At 40.9% G+C, this 24915-nt stretch overlaps 1 protein-coding gene across 3 annotated transcripts in view; it reads right to left on the bottom strand.

The window, feature by feature from the left end:
* The window catches only part of VPS13B (vacuolar protein sorting 13 homolog B), a 1004773-nt gene that overhangs the window by 16119 nt on the left and 963739 nt on the right, over positions 1 to 24915 (bottom strand). For all 3 annotated transcript variants that reach the window (XM_027849971.1, XM_027849973.1, XM_027849972.1), the window contains exons 55-58: positions 18219 to 18337; positions 15433 to 16247; positions 2705 to 2881; positions 427 to 597 (exon numbers count right to left, since the gene is read on the bottom strand). In XM_027849971.1, the coding sequence (XP_027705772.1) occupies positions 427 to 597; positions 2705 to 2881; positions 15433 to 16247; positions 18219 to 18337 (1282 nt within the window). The remainder of the gene's footprint in view (positions 1 to 426; positions 598 to 2704; positions 2882 to 15432; positions 16248 to 18218; positions 18338 to 24915) is intronic.

The following is a 24915-nucleotide window of genomic DNA, read 5'->3' as shown; positions in this document are numbered from 1 at the left end:
TTTGTCCTAGAGAAAAAAAGAATGCAAAGCTCTCATGCTTTTGAATAACCCCCAGAAAAGAGGGAAAGAACTCACTTAAGCACAGGCTGATCTCTGGATGTTAGAGCCTAATAGTTACAGGAAGGCACAGGAAACAGGGTTTTAGAATCCTGTTTTTTTCCAGCCTTCCCAGAGCCTCTTTGTGTGACCTGGGACAAGCCTTGGGGCTTTGTTTTATTTTCATCATCTTTTTGAGAGAATATGAGGCTGACAAAATGCTTTGAGTCCCCAAAAGTGTCCTGAGAAAGCATGATGAGTAGAGAGAGAGAGAGAGAGTGTGTGTGTGTGTGTGTGTGTGTGTGTGTGTGTATGCGCACGTGTGTGGTGTATGTGTGTAGCAGAATACAACTAGCCAAGGATACTCAATCACAGTTGCTAAGGCATTACCCAGGAGGCTGAGGCCTAGTCTGGATAGACCCTGCCGGAGCCCTTCTCCCAAATTCTCAGGAAGCTGACGCCGCCACTCCTCCTGCCGGTTATAGTGCTCCTCATCCAAGGAGAGCCGGTCCATGTTCCGGGCCAGACTTGTGGCTAAGTTGGTGATGGACGTCAGAGTACCTGTGGACACAAGGTGACATTTGTCAGCAGGACACTCACATGGCACAGTGGTGATACCGAATAGATAAATGCCTTATTTCCTGGGCTAAAGAGTTTAAAGGGAAGCATAGAGAATCAGACCAACAATCAACAAGTGATTGTTTACTCTTTGGTAATATATAAAGCTGGTATATAAAGCTTACAAAAATAGAGATATAAATTAAAATATCAAAATGAAAATGACTACAACTATACCTCAGAAGCAGTTTTTCCATATTTGGTGGTGAGAGGAGAAAGGGGGGGGAAGGCTAGGTTAGGAGTCATTTGTACAAGTACAATTCTAGGAGAGTTATTTAATAGGAATGAGTCTCCTTCATGATTTAGATTGGTGTAGTTTGGCTGAGACCAGTCAGTTCTGAAGGCCTCATTTAGGTCAAATTCCAAAGGGCAAAACCTGCCCACTTTGATCTGAAAGGTCTCTAGCAAGGAGCTGCATTGCTGGGGCCCAGGCAGGCTGCAAAGAGATGGTTCCACTTTCCAAATGAGAGATTTTTCTCCTGATTGCTTTAGTCATAATAAAGGGAGACACTAAACGGCATCATTTGACAGGCTAAGGAAATCCTGATTGTGCCACTGAGAATGCAGGATGTTAACTGAAAAGAATGTGAAGAAAATCAAGGGAACAAATCATGGAAAAGTCACGATTCTTTTGCTCCCTAGGAAGGCCATTTCTGTTTCATTCTGGAAAAGTCAGAATTCCCCCGAGGAAATGTGCATACATCTCAATGAACAAAACTGAATGCTTCAGTAAACATCACAGGAAAACTATCCCATCCGTTGGAGGGCCTGGCCCTATGTCATCCTGCAGCTGCACCTTTGCTAGCAATTGGAAAAAGAAACAGGCTTTGCTAAAGGAAGGAGAGAGTCAGTGGAGAAAGCCCATCCTTACAAAATAAAGACCTGGGATGCTAATGTTACTTCTGTGGTTAGGAGACATCTGGGAGGTGGTGGTGGTGGTGGTTTTATTTTGAAGCAGAAACAATACAAACACTAACTACCGGAGCTTTGGAAGTTCTGAAAAATCCACCAGTGAATCATCTGGCAATTCTCTGCAAGGTCCTCCAGCAGAGTTTGCAGTTCTCACCAGTTCACTGTGGGTTCCCTCAGGCTGGGGACGTCTCCCCTGCTTTCCCTCTTCTCCCTCTCTCAAGCTGCCTAGAAGCTCCGATCTCATACCCAGGCCCACTGTTGAGACCTTCCATAGCCTCAGCTAACTCAGACCGGGGTAGTCCCTACAGTTCCTCTGTAGCACTTCCCAAATCAAAACTACTTTTATGGGGTGAAAAGCCTTTTGTTCTGCTTGGCTCAGCTCCTGCTGAGGAGGAAGTGGGGATGAGGGACGAGCTCAGATGTCCTTTGCTGGAACCCGAGTCATTACAGGCCTGACCTTGGCATCACAGAAGGGGTGAACCCAGGTTAGCTAAAAAAAAAAAAACAAAAAACAAAAAAAACACAACACTCAAGCCCCTCCTTCCTCTGCAGGCATCTGTATCCCTGGCCAGCACCAGCATTCACGGCTTGGCGGCCAGCAGAGGCAGGCTTTGTTCCTGGGAGACTTGGCCGCAAGATGGCACTGTTACTGTGTCTTGCTTAGGAAAGGCTGGTTATATTTTACATCCCAATCTGCTTTCATGTCAAAACGTATCCACATACTTACAAAAGTTATGACAACTGTATCTACATTGAAAAAAATAATAAATATGATGAGGCAACAGAGTATAGGATTTCTGATGCTTTGCAGCAGTCCTGAACACCTTCAATATTTCTGTATTTATCACACGGTCTAACAGCAGAGCCAACCTTGGTTTCCCCAGTGGGAGGTTTAAAGTTCTGAAGCCTTCTAGCACACACTCCAGGCAGGACGTGCTCTGCCGAATACATAAGACATTATAGACAGGCTTGGTTACAAATCCAACATTTTGATGAGAGCTAACAAGCCAAGCAAAGCTAGAGGCCACCTGAGTGTGGTTCAGAATTTAACACGTTCTTGAAAATTTTTTAAAAAGAAAAAAAAAAAGAGGTAAAGGGAAAGGAACAAAAATGAGGCACGGATGTAACCATAAGCTACCTTTGGAAATGTGCTTTACGAAGGATGTAGTCCCTCTGGAAACTCCGCTGACAAATGCCCCAGGGCCTCGGGTCAGCCCTTCGTAGGGAAGCCTAAAGAAGTCGTCGATGCCATTCCCAATGCTTCTGACCAGGCCAGATGGGCTGCCGAGGATCTCCAGAGAGCCCACCACCCAGCCTGTGCGGAGCAAAAAGAGAAGGGTCATTCGCAGGCAGCACTGCAGCACTTTACACACTGGTGACAAAAGTAGCGTGTTCAGTTTTCACACTGGGATTCATAACATAATGAGCTTCTAGGGAGTACAATACAGGCAATAACTCATCCGCTTGTGAATTCATAAATGGCAATCTTTCATACTTTATAAATCAAAGAAATCCCTCTGGCAACCTCACAAATAGCTTTAATATGACTTCCTTGCATGAGCCTCCCGTATTCTTGCTAGAAGTCTAGTGCGTGTCTTCTGGGGAGGCTCGGTTCTAGCAGCCAGCTGAGGGGTAAGGATGTCGTTCCTTTTGCGGGAGGTTTTTGCGTGCTGTGAAAAGCCTACGCATTAGTGCCGCCAGTGAACTGGGATACAGGGGAGGAGGTTGATTGCTTAATGGGGTGTTACAAAAGGGGGATGCAAACTTTTGACAAGGATGGAAGAGTTATTTTTAATCTCCCCCAATCGGACCAAGCTGAGTGCTCTGCTTTGGAACTGAGCTCTGGCCAGACAAATGAATCCCCTTCAACCCCCCAGCTTCAGTTGTATAAACATCAGTGACATCTACATACTGATTAGGTTAGTCAGAGGGGAGTATTCCCTGTGAATGTCCCAAGAGGGGTATCCTTGGATCTGGTTTCCCATTTAAACACAGGCCTGCCAGGGGTTGGCCTGCTGGCTGGGCTAAGTGGACTTGTGGGAAAGCTGGTTTGGAGAATAAACCTCGGACCTCCCCCTCCCCCCTGAAGATGGGGATTCAGGGTTGAAAGCCTGGGGGAATGGAAGACTGGAAGGCGCAGAAGGAGGTACAGTACTTGCAGTTTCTGACAGCAATGGGAAGATTCAGATGTCGCAGATGCCTCAGCTCTACTGACTTCCAAGCCCCAGAAGGAGAGTTCCTAACTGGGGCTGCCAGCAGGACAAGACCTATGACACAGACGCCTACAACAGGCTTCCTAGCCTCCCTCTTTCTGCAGACTCCTGGGGAGAGGGGTAGGAGGGGGAAGGAAGGGACAATGCGCCCTTACTGTTACTCCAGGCTGCTAGGAGGTGAGACCCCAGGCTGATCATTTTCCTCATGCAGAGGGCTCACACAAAACCAAAGGGCTCAGGGCTTCTTTGAATGAGGAAATGAGCAAAGTTAAAAACTTTTCTGTGGGAGATGTTAAGAGTGGACTGACCAGTTTGGAACTGACCGCCAGTTCCAACTGGCTTTGAAATGAGTGCCTAGCACCGTGCTGTCTGAGAGTGGAAACTCAAAGGCCACTATGACAGCATGGAAGGCCCAGGCTTTTTCCTGCTCTGGCCAAGCAAAAACACACATCCCTAAAGCTGAACGACTCCCTTTCTTTTAAAGAACACTAAGACAAAAATTTTAAGACTTATGTCAGTGCAGAAAGATATCCTGAAGGTGAGGTTTATAAAGACAATGAGAACAACAGCTGAGGCAAACTTGAGAATCTCCTTCCCTGGTGGTAGTTAAGGATGGTCTCTATCACCCTAGAAGCCCTATGACCCTATGAAACATGACAGATCCTGATACCTACCTGGTATCATCTAGGGGTGGTAAGGGGATGAAACAGAAATCGTTCAATGTTCTTTCCAACCCTATTAATCAAACATAGAGTCACCAACGGTGAGTAGATGTATTCTAAGACCATGACTACTCCTTGGTGGGGCCCAGACTTTTTCCAGCAAGGTGGGGATGGAAGAGAGGGCAGACATCATAACTACTACAATCTCACCCAAATCGGTATGTCACTAGGTAAAGGACATGGAACTTGGGGTCAGAACACCTGGATTTGAATGTGAGCAGTAGGATGGTACAATGGATCCAATGCTGGACTTGGAGTCAGGAAGACCCAGGTCCATGTCTCACCTCTGATCCTTAACTGTCTGGGTAAGCTGGGCAAGCTGTTTATTGTCTCCAAGTCTGAGTTTTGTCAACTGTAAAAATAATGCCTGTATGACCAACATCATAGGATTGTGGTAAGAAGCAAATGAGATAATGTATGTAATGTGCTTTGCAAACCTCAAAGTGATGCATAAATGTCAGCTATTATGGCTCTGCTACTTACTGCCAGGGTGAACCTAGGCAGGTTATTTAATCTCTTTAGGCTGCATTTTCCTCACTGTAAAATGAAAGGTTGGATGAGCTGAACTCTAAGATCCCTTCCTGTTCTAACCCTATGATCCTGTGATGAAAGGCCTTTCTCTATTACAACTATATCCATGACCAAACAGGGTCCTTCCAGCTCTCTCAACTTCCTCAGGGCAATACTGAGTCAAAAGAGGTCTAGGTTTGAATGCTTCTTCCAAAAATCATTTATTTGTGTGACCATGGGCGAGGCATGTAACTTCCATTACCCTCAGTTTCCTCATTTGTAAAAAGGTGGTTAATATTTACAGTAGTACCTGCCTCACAGGGTTGTTCAGCTCAAATGAGATATTATTTATAAAGCACTTTGTAAACTTTAAAGCTCTATATGAGTATTATTATTATCACCTAGTATTATCATTACTAAAACTGCCTGGACGTTTTACATGGTGAATAGATTGTTCAATGAATGATTGGCTGGAGATCTCAAAAAGATAAGAAATTAATTGCCTGGTATATTTCAGTGGCTTCACAGTGGAAAAGCAGTATAGGCAGGATGTACCTGAGGGGGGGAAAAGCTTATTTTCTCTGACCTGCATAATTTCTTTAATTATTTTCCTCAAAGAATAAACATTTCTTTTACTCACTCCACTGGGAATTCTGTTAAAAAAATGGTATAAGAATGTGGTATGTTGCTTGGCTTCCCACAGAACTGAATCACAGTATGGAAAGGGATCTCTGAAGGTCACATGGTTCACTCTCTTTCCTTCATTCCAGACCACACCTAAACTGTTTCTGAAAAAACCACAGGCCCATACAGGAGAGCTGGAGGCGACTACAGGGGTCATTTAGTTCAATTCCCTCATTTTTACAAATGCAGAAACTGATTTAATAAGTAGAGGCTGATTGATTCCAATTCCTCTGTTACAGAATTTTAGACCTAGAGATATAACTATAACCGCTATATGTTCACTGACTGCCCCTACAATGAAACTAGCTATATCAAGGGTCATCTCTTGAATCAAAGGCTAGAAGAATGACCCAAAAGGTCATTGCTTTGCCAACAAGAATGAAGACCTTCTTCAACTAGGGAGTTTTCCTAACTTACTGGATTTTTACCCTACCTCCTTACTCTTCGTCCCCCACCCCGCTCCCCCCTTCCCAAAGGCAGTGTGGTAAGTATAATGGAGAAAGGCACTAGATTTGGAGTCTGAAGACCTGCCTTAGAATATTGGCTCTTTTGCTCACCACCTTGATCAATGTCTGCTTAATTCTTTTCTCAGTATTATTCTTTTTAAAAAATTAATTGGGGGATGCCCATCAACTGGGGAATGGCTGAACAAGTTGTGGTATATGAATGTAATGGAATGCTATTGTGCTATAAGAAATGATGAACAGGCTGACTTCAGAAAAACCTGGAAAGACTTGTATGGTCTGATGCTGAGTGAAGTGAACCAGAAGTTGTACACAATAACAGCCACATTGTGCGATGACTAATATTGAAAAACTTAGCCCTTCTCAGCAATACAAGGATCTAAGACATCTCCAAAGGCCTCGTGATGGAAAATACTATCCACAAAGAAGAAAGAACTATGTAGTTTGAATGCAGATCGAAGCATACTATTTGCTATTTTTTTTTTCTTCTGTTGTGTTTTATTTCCTCTTTCTGGTGGTTCCTCCTAATGGTTCTTATTCTTACTTACAGCATCACTAATGTGAAAATATGTTTAATAGGAATATATATGTATAGCCTATATCAGATTGCATGCCAGCTAGGGGAGGGAGGTAGAGAGGGAGGGGGAGAAAAATTTAAAACTCAAAAGCTTACAGAAGTGATTGTTGACAATTCAAAATAAATTAATAAAAAAATTAATTGGGGGCAGCTAGGTGGTATAGTGGATAGAGCACTGACCATCAGGAGGACCTGAGTTCAAATCTGGACTCAGACACTTGACACTTACTAGCTGTGTGACCCTGGGCAAGTCATTTAACCCCATTACCTAGCCCCCCCCCAAAAAATTAACTGAATTTTGAAAATCAGCATTTACTTGCTTTGTTTCCTCCCTCCCAATGGAGAACAAAAGAAAAAACAAAACTGCTGCTATAGACATATGTAGTCATATAGTCAGATTCTCATTCTTTACCACCCAAAAAAGAGTTATAAAGATTTCTGTACATCTTTAGTTAACAATTCTCATTCTGGGAGCCAAGATGGCAGAATAAGCAGTAATTTGCTGTAACTCTCCTATATTCACCTCCAAACAACCACAGAATAGTGCCCCAGAACAAATCCAGGAATAGAAGAACTAGCAAAAAAACAGGGTGAAACAACCTTTGAGCCTGAGAAATTTGGAAGATCAGCAGGAAAGATGTCTCACTCAGATAAAAGGGGACTGTAGTCCAGGACAGGAAACATCCCAGCAAGCCAGTAGCAAGCCCCACCTCAGCAAACCAGCAGTAGATCCTGAGCTCCAGTGCAGTGGAGCAGGCAAACACCAACCCTAGGACCCCCTAGGTGCCTCTGCATAGCCAGGGGAAAGAGCGGACTCCAGCTCTGAGAACCCCAGGTGCTTCAGCATAGCCCTGGGCAAACAGGCAGACACCTGTCCTACGGGAGCCTAACCAAACAGGCAGTGTATCCCCCGGGAAATGCAGAAACACCCCACAGCACACTCCAGACACTAGCACTAGGACCCTGGCTCCAGACCAGGTAAACTGCCAGACCCCTATGGTCTCCAGCAGCTCTAGTCACCTGCTCACCCCACCCCCTCAGTGCAGCACCAGATACTAGGGTTCCCTGTGGGCCTCAGGGCAACATCAGTACAACACTATGTAAATAGCCAGGGCCTGCAGTCCCTGGCACAAGAAGCCTGAGACAGTGCTCCTTCCATCACCAGAGCAGAGCTCAAATTTAAAAGAAAGGAAAAAGGCCAAAAAAGATGAGCAAAAAACAACAACAACAACAACAACAACAACATCTGACCAAAGGAAAGTATTATGATGACAGGGAAGATCAAGACACAAACTCAGAAGAGGACAACGATGTCAAAACACCTATGGGCAAAACCCCAAAGAAAAACAGGAAGTGGTCCCAAGCCCAGAAAGAACTCATGGAAGAGTTCAAAAAGGAGCTTAAAAATTATATAAGAGAGGTAGAAGAAAAACTGGGAAAAGAAATGACAGTGATGCAAGAGAATTATGAAAAAAGAGTCAACAGCTTAGAAAAAGAAAACAATTGCTTAAAAAGTAGAATAGGCCAAATGGAAAAGGAGATAACAAAAATCCACTAAGAAGATGCTCTGAATCACTTTTGATTAAAAGTACTACCTCACACCTATCAGATTGGCTAATATGACAAAAAAAGGAAAATGATAAATGTTGGAGAGGATGATACTGTGTACAGGGAAAATTGGGATATTAGTGCATTGTTGGTGGAATTGTGAACTGATCTAACCATTCTGGAGAGCAATTTGGAACTATGCCCAAAGGGCAACCAAACTGTGCATAACCCTTTGATCCAGAAATACCATTATTAGGTCTGTATCCCAAAGGGATCATAAAAAAGGAAAAACAATCTACACGTGCAAAAATGTTTATAGCTGTCTTTTTCGTGGTGGCAAAACACTGGAAATTGAGGGGATACTCATCAGTTGGGGAATGGCTGAACAAGCTGTGGTATATGAATGTAATGGAATACTACTGGGCAATAAGAAATGATGAACAGGCAGATTTCAGGAAAACCTGGAAAGATTTGTATAACCTGATGCAAAGTGAAAGGAGTAGAACCAGAAAAACACTGTACACAGTCTAGCAACATTGTGTGATGATCAACTAAGACTCAGCTCTTCTCAGCAATACAATGATCCAAGACAAATACAGAGGATTCACAAAGGAAAATGCTGTCCACATCCAGATAAAGAACTAAAGGACTCTGAATGCAGATTGAAGCTCATTTTTTTTCTGCTTACTTCATTCTTTTTTTTTCCTTTTGATCTGTTTCATCTTTCACAACTGTGACTAATATGGAAGTAGGTTTTCCATGACACCACATGTATAACCTATACCAAATTGCCTACCATTTTTGGAAGAGGGGAGGAGAGAGAGGGAGAAAAAGTTGGAACTCAAAATCTTGTACACATGAATGATAAAATTGTCTTGACATGTAATTGGGGGAAAAATACTATTTAAACAACAACAAAAACTCAAAAACAAATAAAAACAAACAACTCCATGGCCAGTTGTCTTAGAAAGTGATTTGAATATCATTACGGTACTTAATTAAATAGTCACAAGGAATTCTTCCTCCTTTTGTCCTGGAAAGGATCATATTTAATGCTCCATTTAATTTGCTGAAATGTCAAAGAACACCAAAAGGGAAAATTTATTGTATTAATAACTAAAGGACATAGAATAGAAGCATCATACCATCTGAAGATGATTAATAAAAATACCCATCAATCATTAAAAAAAAAAACCAGAGTTCTTCCCCTTGTCCTCAGGACTAATCCTTCCCTTAATTTATCCTCACTCTAACTCTCCCTTCTTCCCTTTCCCTCCTATTTCCCAGCTGAGTGAAATGTATTTTTGTACCGTGTGTATATGTATGTGTGTATACATTTTATTCCCTCCTTTGACCAGTTCTGATGAGAATGAGGTCCAAATGACAGTCTCTCCTCCCCTTTCCTCCTTGTTTGTATAGACTTTGTATACTCTATGTGAGAAAAATTTTCTCCAACTTTACTTTCCCTTCCTTCTCTAGTACATTTGTCTTCCCTTCTCTTTTCATTCTTCTTTAAGATCATCAAGAGATGTCAGAACCAACTCTATGACTCCTGGTGATGACAGGATTCAGAAGGGACACATGTATCATCTCCTCATATTAGTGTGTAATCAGTTTATCCTTGTTTAGTCACCTACAATTGTTCCTCTGTATTTCTGTTTCTTTTCATTTCTGTATTTCAGCTTCAACATTTCTATACAGCTCTGGTCTTTTCATCAAGAATGCTTGAAAGTTCTGTATTTCATTAAAGGTCCATTTTTCCCCAGTGGGATTATTCTCAATTTTGCTTGGTAAGTTATTCTTGGCTGTAAGCCTATATCCTTTGCCTTCTGGAACACTGTAATCCAAGTTTTCCATGCTTTTATAGTGGTGGCTCCTAGATTGTATAGAATCTTGACTGTGGCTTCTCCATGCTCGAATGCTTTCTTTCTGGCTCCTTGCTGCATTTTTTCCTTTCACTTGGAAGCTCTGGATTTTGGGAATAACCTTCCTTCCTTCCTCTTTCTCCAGGAGGTATCTAGCGGTTTCTTTTTGTTTCTACTATGTCCTCTAGTTCTAAGAAATCTGGACAGTTTTCTCTTAAGATTTCTTGAAGTGTGATATGTAGGCTCTTCAGGCATGCCAATGATTCTTTTATTTTTCCTCCCTAATACCTAGTCAGTTGTTTTTTGCTATGACACACCTTATATTTTCTTCTTTTTTCCTCCAGTCTTTTGATTTTGTTTTCATATTTCTTATTGTTTCATGAAGTCATTTGTTTCTATTTAATCCATCCTAATTTTCAGGGAGTTTGTTGCTTGGGCAAGTTGTAACTCCAGTGCCAAGTTGTTAATTCCTTATCCAGTTCTTTCTTCCCTGGTTTTCATTTTTCTCTTAATTTTTTTTCCTCTGGCACTTTCTTTTCATTAGTAAAAAACATTTTAAAATTCTTGCTTCATCTCTTTTAGTAATTCTGGTTGGATTTATGCCCAAACTGTGTTTTGCCCTGAGGCTTTGCTTATAGATATTTTGGAGTCATCCTCTTTTTCTGGGATAATATCTTGAATGTACAAATTATATAATAATTTTTAATGGTGGAATTCCCTTTTTATTTGTTCATTCTTCCATCTTATGCCTGCACTTCAGACTTGATGTCAGGGCTTAGTTCTATGAACTTCTGGGGGAAGGTCTGAATTGCTCCTGGTGCTGTTTTCTTGGAGTTCTGAGTATTATGTTATTCTAGGATCTCAGGGACATTCAGGCTGGGGACCTGTATTCGATCAGTGCTCCCAAAGTAGTCTGACCAGAATCTGATTGATCCCCCCCTGGTTTGAGCTTTGTTTGGATCTGAGTGACAGTAGACTGCTGCGGGCCTCAGCTGGGTTAGAAGCTCTGGTGGTTCAGTGACAAAATCGTGGGCTTCCCTTGGGTCAGGGATTCCTGCCCTGGTTATTTTTCTGTAAGCTTTGGACTGGGCTAGAAGTTGGAACTGAGACCCTGATCCACTCCTGGGGTATAAGCCATATAGCTGCTACTTGCTTCTGAACTTGCTGCTCTCAGTACATAGCTTAGGGTCTGTGACTACTCCTTACCCTGGAATGCCACCCCTGGGCAGCTGGTGGTGCACTGGATAGAGTTCTGGGCCTGGAGTCAGAAACACTTGAGTTCAAATCTAGTCTCAGATACTTATTATCTGAGTGACCCTGGCAAGTCACTTAGCCCCAGTTTCCCTCAGCTTCCTCAACTATAAAATTGGGATAACAGTACCCAACTTGCAGGGTTGTTGTGAGGCTCAAATGAAACAGTATTTATAAATCACTTAGCATAGTGCCTGGCACGGAGCTGGCACTATATAAATGCTTATTCCCTTCTCTTCCCTAGGCACAGCTCCCCTTCTCAGTCCTCCCTGAATTTGTGATCCAGAATTGGGTAGTGAGCAACAGAACTGCCAGTAGGCACTCGTTCCTGCACCCTACATGGTATCTCTCTGTGCTGGCTTTGGAATCTCTTCTTGCATGGGTGCATAGGCTCTCTCTGCATTGGAATGCTCTGACTTGATCTACTCCAGACCTGATCCCCATTGTCCACAGACCTCTCTGTCTGTCTCCCTATGCTGACCTAGGTTGGAAAAATGACTTGTGGTTTTTTTCTTAGACTTCTCCATCAGGATTTGGTCTGGTGCATTTTCTACATCAGTTTGGAAGAACTGTGGGATAGGGAACTTGCTAACTTCTTCCTGTTTCTCCACCACTTTGGCTCTGCCTGTCTCTCTCAGGAACTGACTACAATATTTATCACTATCACCGTTGATTCAGCTACAATCTGTGCCCTAACTCCTCTTCCCTTAGCTGTGTAGATAGGAGCCATCTGTTCAAATCCATCTATAAACTAACTTCCTAGCCCTTTACCTATTTTGGGGGCTGCCCTTTATTGTTAGCCATTTCTACATGATGGTCCATAAACTGAATTTATTTTGTCTATTTCCCACTTCTTTATTCACTGGGAACTCTTCCAAATTGTACACAGGTTTTCCCTGATAACAAGTCCAATGTAACCAAACAAACTGGCCCCCTAGCAACATTAGAGTTGCTAGTCTCTGTGAGGGATGAGGTTGGGGCAGCCACAGTTCAGTGTATTTGGAGTGAATTAAAAGGCATCTCAACAGAATATCAGCATTAAAAACAAATTAAGAAAAACAACACACATGACCAAACACCCAAAGGAAACTCTCTTTCAGCATGTGGCCCATGGCGTAATATTACTGAATACTGCAAGTTAGTGTTTCTAAAGGCCATATTTAGGCCAGAACCCCACAGAGACATGCACTTCCACTTGGCATTTACCTGATCTGATATGAACAATACACTTTCAGAGAACATTAGTATGAGTTAATTCATCTACCTTTTTACCCCTTGTATTTCAATAACAAGAGTTTCTCTAATTGCTTAAGGACTCCTCAGTCTTTTAAATTTAGTATGTCAAGTTGCTTATTTATAAATCTCTAATTTTACAGAATAAAATGCTTTACTTACTGTTTTTGTACAAATCATCAAAGCATCAGGCTGACAGGGAATCTACCCATGATCTTGTCATTTTCAAATTCAAAGTGCTAGACAGAATTAACTAAATGGGAAAAAGGTCATCTTAAACATATGGCAACCTCTTCCTGGTTTCTATATTTCCTAACTGTGAGAACACATTCAAACTACAATATCTACCTGTCTCTCTTTAGTATATACACATGTACACAGACTTAAAAATGTGTATAGACAGTTCTTGCTTTAAATGTGTATTATGCAATTTTGACTTTATGTAAAGAATTCTAAAAGAAATCAGCATTCCAGAAAAAAACCACCTATGTTAACTTTACTGTACAGTACTGTGCTAAAAAAAAAAAAAAAAACCAAAACCCAAACCTCCAAATGAAAGCAGAAAAAGGGATGCATGCAGAGACTGCCACCTCTGCCACCACCATATTGGGGGCTTGTCTTGAGACCTCCTGAGCAAGACAGGAGACCTTTGCTCCACTCTGCCCTCTCACTGTCATGTCAAGCCCCCAAGTGTATGTCTTCTGTCCATCAAGACTCAGGTACCGTGTGTATGTCCGCAGTCCCCATGCTGCCCATCCTTTCCTGTCCATATCTGTGGCTGGCGTGGTTCTGGCCAGGCCCCCACATAGCTGGCTCTGGTATGTTCTTCCTACTGCTCTAGATTCTCTGTCCTCGGCCCCCATGTGGCCTTGAATTGTGTGCCGGTCCCCTCCCTCCATGAGTGTGTGATCCCCTTCTTATCTACCTCTCTCCCTCCCCTCCCCAAGTCTCTAGCAAAACTGCATTACACAGAGGTCTGTGGAATGGTCCACTTATATAAATATAAAATGAGATCTGTGTGTGTGTGTGTGTGTGTGTGTATAGGCCCACACACATGTGTGTATATAAACAACAATTTTTTGGTCTAAATCTGTGTAGTTATTAGGAACTTCCAGTGTGGAAAGTTGCTCCACCAGATGTAGTTCAACCAGTCATCTTAGATAATTAGGGTGCCAAGAGGTTAAGTGACTTGGGATGGTCACAGAGCTAATGTATAGGTGAGGTAGGCCTTGAATCTAGGTCTGGCTGACTCCTCTCTTCTCCATGTCATTTGCTATTAAGCTTTTTTATCTATTAATTCTCCCTGATGGGGGAATAATTCCTTTGTTTTTCTAGCAAAAACGGTCCATTAGCCAACTTTGCATGATGTCCCTGTTTAACAATCACAAGAACACGTGGAAGCAGATTATCAAGCTGCAACTGCTTTCCCAGAGAGGTCTTGTTAGGACTGTGAGCTGTGATTCTGAGTGCCATGAGACAATGTACTCTGGGAACCCATGGACACACGGGCCTGCAGACAGACCCAGTGTCTGAAGGAAACTGTCACTTATCTTTTAGCTCATGACATTTCCAGGCCGACATCTGGTACTTGTATCCAAATAATATACAACTTTATAAGATCATTTTTCAGCCAGATTTTCTAAGTCAGAAAACTGTCCCTAAGCTTCACATTAATTACTTCAGAAATGTATTAATGATTTTTCAATCAACAGGAGGTCTGCTGAAAGAGTTCCTATTGATCAGCTTTATAGAGAACCATTATTACCTAGGCTTGCTGGCCAGGAGCAATGACCACTTATTTTGTTATAGATCAGCTTTGTGGAGAGGCCAAGAGAGTAAAAGCATTTGGGCAACTATGAGTTCTGTGCTTTTGGGGCAAGTTTACTCTTTTGTCCCTCAAAGTTTCTTAATGATCCAGTGATCCTCCCATTCAGAGTGACAATGACCATTGAGATCAGTCATTTCACTGACCTCATTGTTGTAAGCTAAAATTTTAGTTTCTTAGAAAATTTTCTTTATATCACGGAAGGGGTATAGACTACCTCTGAGAATGTGGGCTAACTATATCACCTCTCTCGGGCTCAACTTCTCCATTTGTAAAATGAAGGGATTGGTCTGGATGATCTCAAAGAACTAGCTCAAAATCCATGATCCTATAAAATGGGTGACCTAGAATATGGTTTCTTTTAGTCCGAGGAGTACTGGGCGTGTGTTAATTTTCTGAGCTGCACTATAATATTAGTTAGTGGGCTGGAGTAGTAAAAGTTACTATCTTCACTTTATCCTTAGTGACCTGAATTAATGAAGGTCTTGCCAAAGTTTCCACCTTTTACTGAGGGAGTGGTTCTGGCACGTGGTGGGAGCTAATCCAGGGGTGGGGAACCTGTGGCCTCTAGGTCCTTGGGTGTGGCCTTTTGACTAAGTCCAAGTTTTACAGAACAAATCCTTTTATTAAGGAGATTTGTTCTGGCATACTATGGTACACAGGGTCACCAAGAGTTCAACACAACTGAACAACAACAACAAATATATCGGGCACTGGGTTCCGGGAAAACAAAGACAAAGTACCAAACTGTCCCTGCTTTCAAGAAGCTTGTATTCTACTGGGGAAAGAAGGGAGGATACAGCATGTTGACATGTAAATAGAGATATCTCTGAATATGATCACTTGAGGAAGGAAGGAACACTTCATAACAACTAAGGGGATTGGGAAAGGTCTCTTGTGGCATCCCCCTCACTGAGTCTGGGACCAGGAGTACGGAGGGTTTGTGTGAAGACCCCCCAGCTTACTGTACTCACCTGCTCTGAAGAGAGCCCCAGCAGCATAGTGCATCACCAGAGTGTGGACGAGCTGCCTGGCAGTTGTGAAGATGGGTCCTCGTTCGAATACTGAGAAGGAGAGAGGCGTGTGATCCGAAGCAATGTACAGCTTCAGGGATGCATGGATACTGACTGAGAGGTTCACTGGTTGGATGGCCAGTCTCCTTAATTTCACTGGATTGACTAAAGCTTTGGCATGCTGTCTGATTTGCTCAGGTAACAGCTGTGTGATGCCCGAGTGTCTCTTAGAATGACTAGCCAGTTTGCTGTTGGGAAGATAAGTATCAAAGAGAGTTTTGATGTAGTAAACAAATGTGTCTTCTACATATAACCTGGCCGGTTTCAGTTCAAAACTAAACTCATTAATATCAAACAGGAAGTTTTGTTTCTCAGACAAGGTGATACAAAGTTTGATAAAGCAATTTTCTTTATATTCTTCCAAATCTTTGCTAGATATGAGAAGATTATGCATCCTGGACCACTGGATAGTTTCCACTTTTTCTCCCTGGCAGATCAGGACAGGAAAGTGGAAGTTGGATTTGTTATAGAGTTGATTGTCCAGCTGAAAGTCTCCACAGAAGACCTCCAGGTTGTAAAGCTGTGGTAGTCCTGCAGCAGCCCCTTCAAGAGGTAGGGCTCTGAGGTAGCTGGCCACTGGTTCCATGTTCAGAAAAATGTTATCCAGCGTGAGCCGCAGAAGCTCAGATGATGTTTTGTGGTGGGTGAGATCATCAAATACTGCAAGGCTTGACTGAGTGATGAACACTTTTAGTGTAACACTCTTCCCCAGAGTCCTAGATGAGGGAAAAAAAGAAAAAAAGAAAAAAGATGGTTATCTCATTTTATGACAATTCTTCACCAAACATCTCCTGATGTGACACAAGACTGCACATGAAACAAAGAAGAGCACAAATGTCAGTACATTGTGTCTAGATTGATCCAGTCACACCCCAACAGCAATGGGAAATACTCCCAATGGGACTATTACAAGTTCCTGCTGTGACTTTCTATGCAATCCTTTATCAATACCATGTTTTTACTCTAAGGTCCTTCTAGGGTATGCACACTTATTCACTATCATGCTCATCATAGAGCACAAAGCTGAGGACATAAGGAATGTGACAACACAAAAACCTCAACACTCCTTCCAAGTATCTCCTTTATTCTATTTCATCATAGGCTGCAGGAGCTGTTGCTGTTTACTACTTTACTGTTTTGAAAACGCAAGCCTTCTCTTTAGTAACCTAGGCCATTTTTGGAACGAAGCAATATTTTTTGTGTGGTTAACCATGACTGGCCTTGCTCAGCTAGCTGGTGATCTGTTCAGTGACAAACTGGTCAGCTTTCTAGGGGATTTGCACAATTATAGTACTAATGCAGGCCTAGAAACACATGCATTTTTGCACAATCTCTCGAAGACAACAGTTTCAAGTATTAAAAATGGACACTTCTATAGAGGGGGAATAATGGAACCAAGTTTATAGTAGAGTCAAAATTCCTCTAATTTGGATTAAGGATGTGTCAGTCTCAATTACTGAAAATTTTAAATTTCAATAAAAACATAGTTTTATTATATTTCCCTTTTCAAGGCCCCAATTCTATGAAATGAAAGGATGGATTAGATGATAAAGCACTATGTAATTGCAATCACAGTATTACTTTACCTTTAAGATTCTTTCCAAATCTATGATACTGTGATCAAAGATGTATATATGATCTTAGACACATATACATATTTAAGCTGGGCTAACATATTTTTGTCTTGAAGCTACTGTTAGGAAACTTCCTTTAAAAAAAGATTCAAAATATTCAAAATGAGCTTGTAAAAGCTTCCACATAAAGAGATAATTATAAAATGCTTATGGGTATTTAAAATGTTGCTCTTTTAGGTAATTTAGCATTTGTCTTCCAAAAGTGTTTATACTAATGTTCTTTCTACTTCCTTTTCTTACAATCAGTGTGAAGGTTAAATTCACCTCAGTCTGAACGAACACAAATTCTGAACTAGGAGATATTATAGGAGAAAAGCAAAATGCTTAAAGAAAAGGTAAGCATATGTTAAGATACAACTATTCAATATTCACATTTTGTATTTTTAAAACATGTTCTTCTGGTAGCAAAAAAAATAGCCAAGGGAACACATCCTGGAAAATTTGCTGGTAAATACTTCTATTTTTGTTGTGTCTCTCATATTTATGGAATCTAACTTATAGACATATGGTTAAATAAAGGTTAATTTTTACCTTGTGCCAAAGTATATACTGCAAATATGTAAGCTCTAATTTGTTAAGTAGCCTGTGAAACTCATCACAGATGAATTTTACTTGGTACACAAAGTCATTTTCATTGAACAGTAATCAATTATAAATGTTATTCAACTGACAATGGTATCATATCTTATTACGAATTATATAACCTTTAACTAAAAGTCATTTTGGGGTGGGGGGCCATGTGAAGGTCAAAAGAGAGGTCTGGACCTGTGACATCATAAATATAAAGAACTTCTGTGTAGAAACTCTCTCCACAACGCAATGAGAAGCTCTTCTGCAGCTTGCAATCCTGAAGAGTTGGTCAATAAACATGGATAATATGTAATTCAGAGACAAGACTTAAACTAGGTCTTCCTGATGCTAAGGCTGGCCCTTTATCTGTTATAACATGATACGTAAATACATATAGGGGCAACAAAGAAAAACAAAATACTATGTATAAGTTGCATTATAATTGGAAGGCAGGTTATTCAACTATTGAAAAACTAAACATACCTGGTAGCATTGGTTAAGATTGGTTCTGCTTTTCCTTCTGGAGCCACTGTTATGATTACTGTGCCACACTCATGAGTGATGTCCACATACACATAGCCAAAGCCAGTTAAGAACAAAACCTAAAAAGGAATATTCATATTTTGATTAGGTAGGAAATGCTACTGAAATGGATAACGAAATTTCAACATCTCACATTCTGATTTTATACCATGGGCACTTCCTGCTTATAATTCCTTATACCATGTGGACATGCTATTCAGTTAACTTGCAAATGAAAAAAATATCAAATCCAGATTTTTATTATCCAGCTGTAAGGTTCTTGGTGGAAAAATGATGGATGAGGGGGCATGAGCTTCTTTATCCCTTGCTTCTCTGGGGCTGGCAAATACATTTTGATTGGGGTGGAGCTTGGCCCTACTTTTTGTGAGCATATGAATCTTCCTGGAAGAAAAACAAACTTAGTGCTTGAAACTTAACTACATGATATTTCAGGGTTCTTTGAGTGCTGACAAACCAGCTCGGGGCCGCCCTTCTATTCTGAGAGGCGCCAAAAACTGAAATGAAAACCTACCAGCAAGACTTTATTAGCCTCCCCAATAACAATGACATGGTATAGGAAAGTCAGATGAGTGCTAAGCTTTATTTGCTTTGAGTCAAAAATTTAGCATTTTTTTTTTTTAGCCAGAGTCAATGAGAGAGAGGACAAATGCTTAAAAAAACAAACAAACAGTTGTAGGAAGTCAGATTCCAGCAGAACAGATGTCTTTTCAACATTAAATACTAATCCTACAAAATGGATATTTGAAAATAGCATTGGATAATCTGACACTATTGGGACCCAGGGACACTGCATTCCCAATCAGGTTACCTGAGACTTAGGACTTGCCTGGGACTGACGTATGCAGGGTTTGAAGAATTATTTCTGAAAATTTGCAGTATGACTTCTGTTCTTATTTGGCTCCTTTATCATAGATAGGCTAACAGAATCAAGCTGGAGTAATGTCCAGACATCAAATAAAGGAAGAAGTACAGGGATCACACCAGGGAAGTCAAAGAACCAAGAAATAATGCCACTACTAGACAATTAGATGACATAGGCTAAACGTGGTTTTGAAGTACAGTCTCTGTCTCAACTGGCCACTTAGTATTTTGTAGTTGCTATTTTATGTCACAGCACTCTTAAAAGTGGACTGATTTTATAGAACTTTGGTACTAAAAGGTAAACATGTGTCCAGTTAAATTTCTACCTTTAAACAAAATGGCAACCAATCCATTTTCAGATGGATATATTTTGTGCATTAAAAAATATGGTGGGGCAGCTAGGTGGCACAGTGCATAGAACTCCAGCCTTGGAGTCAGAGGACCTGAGTTCAAATCTGGCCTCAGACACTTGACACTTAACTAGCTGTGTGACCCTGGGCAAGTCACTTAACCCTGCTTGCCTCACTCCCCCCCAAAATATATATATATATATATATTATATATATATATATATGTATATGTAGGGCTAGGCAAGTGCTCTGTGCATAATAGATACTTGTTAAACATTTTTTGAACTGGTTCAATTCAATGAAATTTGTTATGTGGGTTTTGGTTAGAGAAACAAATGTCTTAGAAAAAAGAGCTTACTCTGCCATCTTAAAACAAAACAGGAATATATAATCACAGTGTTTAATAAATGCTTATTCCCTTCTCCCTCCTCCAAGATGTCAGGAAAAAGCAAGGAGGGCATCTAGTATGTTGGTTGGACCCACAATAGTGAATTCATAAGAAGACATGAACAAGAGTCCCACAGGATGGACAGGCTTTTCTGTATAGGTTGCAATCTACATCTTTGGCAGGTGTGTTCAATTGTTTTTTCAAGACCCCATTTGGTGTTTTCTTAGCAAAGACACTGGAGTGGTTTGCTATTTCCTACTCCAGCTCATTTTACAGTTAAGGAACTAGAGCAAACAGGGTTAAGTGACTTGCCCAGGGTCACACGGCTAGGAAGTGTCTGAGGCTGGATTTGAACTCAGGTCTTTCTGATTTCAGGCCTGGCTCTTTCCACTGTGCCACCTAGCTGCCCACATCTTTGGTGGGAATAATCAAACTAACTGGAACACAGATCTGTTTGGACAGTTCAGTATTTTACTGTACACTGTCACAAAACTGCCAGTGACGTTTTTCTCATTTCAAGCAAAAGTGATAAAGGTAGGAAGACCTTACATAATACTCCGTAGCCTCATGTGTCCCCAAACTGATCTATACTCCTAAGAGAATACAATGGATTTTGGAGTTAGAGAAGTCCCCATAGAATACTCTGAGTATAAAAGTAGGGAGCTAGTTAAGTCTTAGGTTTGGGGCTTCAGAGTAGGAGGAAAATTCTGAATCCTGATCTAAATGCTAAAATTTAATTTTCAAGGGAAGCCATCAATTGAAAAAAAATAATTTTTGTATCAAATATCTCTGATAAGGGCATGTTATCCAGGCTATATAGGGAATAAACACAAATATATATGGCCCAGAGTTATTCCCCAATGGATAAGTGGTCAAAGAATATAAACAAATATTTCTCAAAGGAAATATTGCAAAATATTTAGAACTATATAAAAGATAGCTCCAAATTACTAACAAGAAAAATACAAATCAACACAACTCAGGAGGTTTTACCAGATACCTAGCAAATTGGCAATGATAAGAAAAGATGGGTATAGTACATATTGGAGGGACTTTATGAAGATGGCATTCTAATGCACTACTGGTGAAGCTGGGAAATCATTCTGGCAATATGAAATAAGACTAAGACGGTGACTAAAATCCAGAGAACCCATTGTAAGGTATACAGCCCAAGGAGGTCAAAGAGAAACAAAGGACCTCTATACACCAAAATATTCATAGTGGTATTTTTATAGTATCCAAGAACTGTGCATAAAGTAGATGTCCATTGATTGAGGAAAGGCAAAGCAAACTGTAATACATGAATGTAATGGAATATTACTGTGTGGCAAGAAATAATTAATATAAAGAACACAGAAGCACAAAAAGACATGAATCGCTACAATGTGAAGTAAGGAAAACCAGGAAAACAATATTCACGATGACTATAACAAACAAAAAGAGAAAGGAAAAATACCCCTTCCCTTCTTTGAAGAAGCTAGGGAACATGGGTGTGGACCACAGTTTATACTTTCAGATTTTGTTGATGTGTTTATTAGTTTTGCTGAACTGTTATTTTTTCTTCTTTTTAAAAAAATTCTTTGTTACAGGAGATCATGGTATAGAAGGAGGAAGAATCTGCTTAGAAACGAAGGCAATGTGAAAACAAAAGATATTTAAAAGTTTGTTTTTTTTTAAAGAAACTTGACCTTCAGATCTTATGGAAGAACCAATGTTAATGTGTCAAAAAACAAAGATAAGTGTTTTTTTCCTTGTTCTTTCCCTAAAATTGGCATGGGAGAAACAGAAAACCTGATTCTCCTTTTCAGTAGCTCTAAGCATTCAATTCCAGGTTTTGTTTGTTTGCTTGTTTTTTTGCGAAGTACTAATGGGGTTCCATTTGATTCAGATAACAAATGAAGGGAGAAAACAAGGTGAGATGATTCAGGGTTGTCTGACTTGTGAAAATCCTAAGTGTCATATAGAGCATCTCTTCCTTTCATTCCTTTATTGTCCTAACTCCAAATGAAAGGTCTTCCCTATCACATCCTTTTCCCTGCCATGTTTTCAAGTCCTACATTTCTTATAAAGCTGGCATAAATACTGCTGTAAATACTAAAGTTCTTTGTCTCTCTTTTGTTGCTCTGCATGGAAGTATAAACAAGCATGTTTTCAACCATTATGAATGTCTGATTCTTGTCCAAGTGTTAGCTCTGACTGGTGAGTGACTCAATGCCAGCCTGTTGTTTGGAAGGCTAAGCCCAGGGGCAGCTAGGTGGCGCAGTGGATAGAGCACTGGCCCTGAAGTCAGGAGGACCTGAGTTCAAATGTGGCCTCAGACCAAACACTTCACACTTATCAGCTGTGTGACCTTGGGCAAGTCACTGAACCCCAATTGCCTTACAAAAAAAAAAAAAAAAAAGGAAGGCTAAGCCCAAATGGTGTGTAGTTTCCCAACACATTACTTTTCCTTGTTCTGTGCAGCAAAGAGTACATAGCTTGGGCATTGTAGTGCTACTTCTGGACTCCCTCATGGCTGTTGAGGGAGGAGGACGAGGTGCATGGTGTGGTTTGCAGAGCTGCTCTTTTGTGACACTTACGTGCCTTAAGATGTAGAGCCAGATCTTTTCAATTTCTTTGCCCAGGAGAACTGGGCTTAATCATGGTAATGTTTCCAATGCTCTGGAACCTCCCATTTCATTAGCATGTATTACCATCTCAAGATGATGGACAAAACAATCAGGAACAGAAGTTAAGTACCTATAGCCAGGTCCCCCTGGAGGATTCTGGTAGCCTGACATAGAACCTGACTCCTACGTCTTGGCTGTCTAACCACCACACTCACCTACCATGAGGGAAGCCAGATACAGTCACCTTTCTAAACTGAAATTGCTGGTACCAGCTGGTTAGAGCAATGTTTTCCATAAAGAGCCTATCAACCAAGTAGAAAAGCAGAAGAGACACTCTATGAAAAACCAACTTGTTTTAGATGGACACAAGGTCCACTAGACAGTTTTTAGTCAGATAAAACAAAAACACTTAATGCTGATGGCCTGAATGGTCACAATCTAAATTTGGCTATTTGTGCCTTGTTCATTTGGAAGTGTCTTATCCACTTACCAATTGGTGGTACTATCATGTACATTTACTGGAAACTAACATAGCCTCCCTAAAGTGTAGGTAAGGAGCATTCAGCAAACATTCACTTTTTTTGGGGGGGGCCTTTTAGGTCAATAAAAGCTTTTTCAGACCACAATCAGATCAGGCAGGAACTCCACCCTATTCTGTGTGGCAAAATGGCCAACAGTCCACTCAAGTCCTCCACTGTGGTGTGGAGAGGGTCACAAGTCTTCAAAGACTATGTTGGCAGAATGTAAGGTCTTGAAGGTCCTATGCCTATAGAGGAAGGCGCCAATTCCAGGTCAACAACAGATTCTATTTGTGCAGTCTATACAGGTGCAGATTATACAGGTGAAGGTAGACAAATTCATCATCATCACCAGGTCACCACATGCTGAGTTATTTTGGTCATGCAAGCTCATAAAATTTCTTTCCAAGGCACGAAGGGGTTGTGATGTATGTCAGAAAAGGGAGTATACTGATTAAATCATGGATCTTTTGAAGTTTGAAGCAACTGTCTCATAAATTATAGATTTAGAGCTAGAAAGAGACCTTGGAGATCAGCTACAAGGGATGGGGAATCTGTGGCTTCCGGGGCGATGTGTTCTGTGAAGTTTGGATTTAGTCAAAGGGCTGCACTTGAGGACCTAGAGGGCCACAGGTGCCCCACCCTGAACTAGACCAACTTCATTTAGAGATGGGGAAATCAAGTCCTAGAGAGATTCAGTTCCCTCCTGGAGACCACAGCAGCTATAAGTAGTCAAGCTTAGATTTGAACTCAGATTGTTTGCTTCCAGTGCTTAGCATATCCCAGCACGTGGTAGGTACTGAATAAATACTTGTTGATTTGACTTGATTCCAAATCCAGTATTCTTTCCACTGCTCATTCTGCTTTGTCTATCAATGCTATTAGTTTTAGTAACTTCTTTAATAGGTTATGGAACTATATGCATACAATTATATTTATAATAAACTTATACCTGACAATTTTTTAAAAACATGAATTCCATATTTTGGTACAAATTGAAGACAACTTAAATAGTGTTACACAATCCTTTTCAAATGTCCTATTTAGCACCAAGTGTCACAGACTTTTTCTGAAGGCACAAGCTTAGAATGTACTGCCCTCTAGACAAGAAAGCTCTTCTTTTTTTTTGTTTTGTTTTTTATTGTTCTGTTTTTAAGGCAATTGGGGTTAAGTGACTTGCCCAAGGTCACACAGCTAGTAAGTGGCAAGTGTTTGGTCTGAGGCCGGATTTGAACTCAGGATCTTCTGACTTCAGGGCCACTACTCTATCCCCTGTGCCACCTAGCTGCCCCCAAGAAAGCTCTTCTTAAAGTTTCTAAAAGAATGTACTGAAGGAAAAGCATTGGATGATCACTTCTAGACTTCTTAAGCAGTTATCTTAAAGAGGAAAAAGATTCCAGGGAATTCAAAGTGACAAAGGCTAACTTCTAAATCAAAAAGGTATTCACCTTTGAGATGCTGACGCTTTGAGAGGCTTGGGCAAATTCCCCTACTCAGTTTACTCCTGTGTGAGCCTAGGTTAGCTTAGTTGAGATCCTTCTGTTTCAAAGAGCCCTGAACTATACATATGCACTTTTTAAAACTGTTACATAAATGGCTCCCAGACTTCTAGAGCCTGCCTAGTGTGATACAGACATTACAGGGACCTAGTAAAGTGCTTATATGAAGGCACTCAATATTTGTTGAATTGAAAAATTTAACTGGGCCTAGAGTTCTCCACAGTAACCTCTGACCAGACATACATGGAGGACTTGTAAGGTGAGGTACAATCAGAAGTGAACTTGTATTTTGCTGATGCCACATCACAGGATCTGAGTATGAATTTTTCCTCAGATACTTACTACTTGTGTGACCCTGGGCAAGTCACTTAACATCTGCTTGCCTCATCTTCCTCATCTGTAAATCTGGGAT

The sequence above is a fragment of the Vombatus ursinus genome, unplaced genomic scaffold, assembly GCF_900497805.2.
Source record: "Vombatus ursinus unplaced genomic scaffold, bare-nosed wombat genome assembly UNPS02008961.1, whole genome shotgun sequence".
NCBI classification, from domain to species: Eukaryota; Metazoa; Chordata; class Mammalia; order Diprotodontia; family Vombatidae; genus Vombatus; species Vombatus ursinus.
Note: the sequence above shows the minus strand (reverse complement) of the source record. Positions and strands in the feature narration are given on the sequence as shown.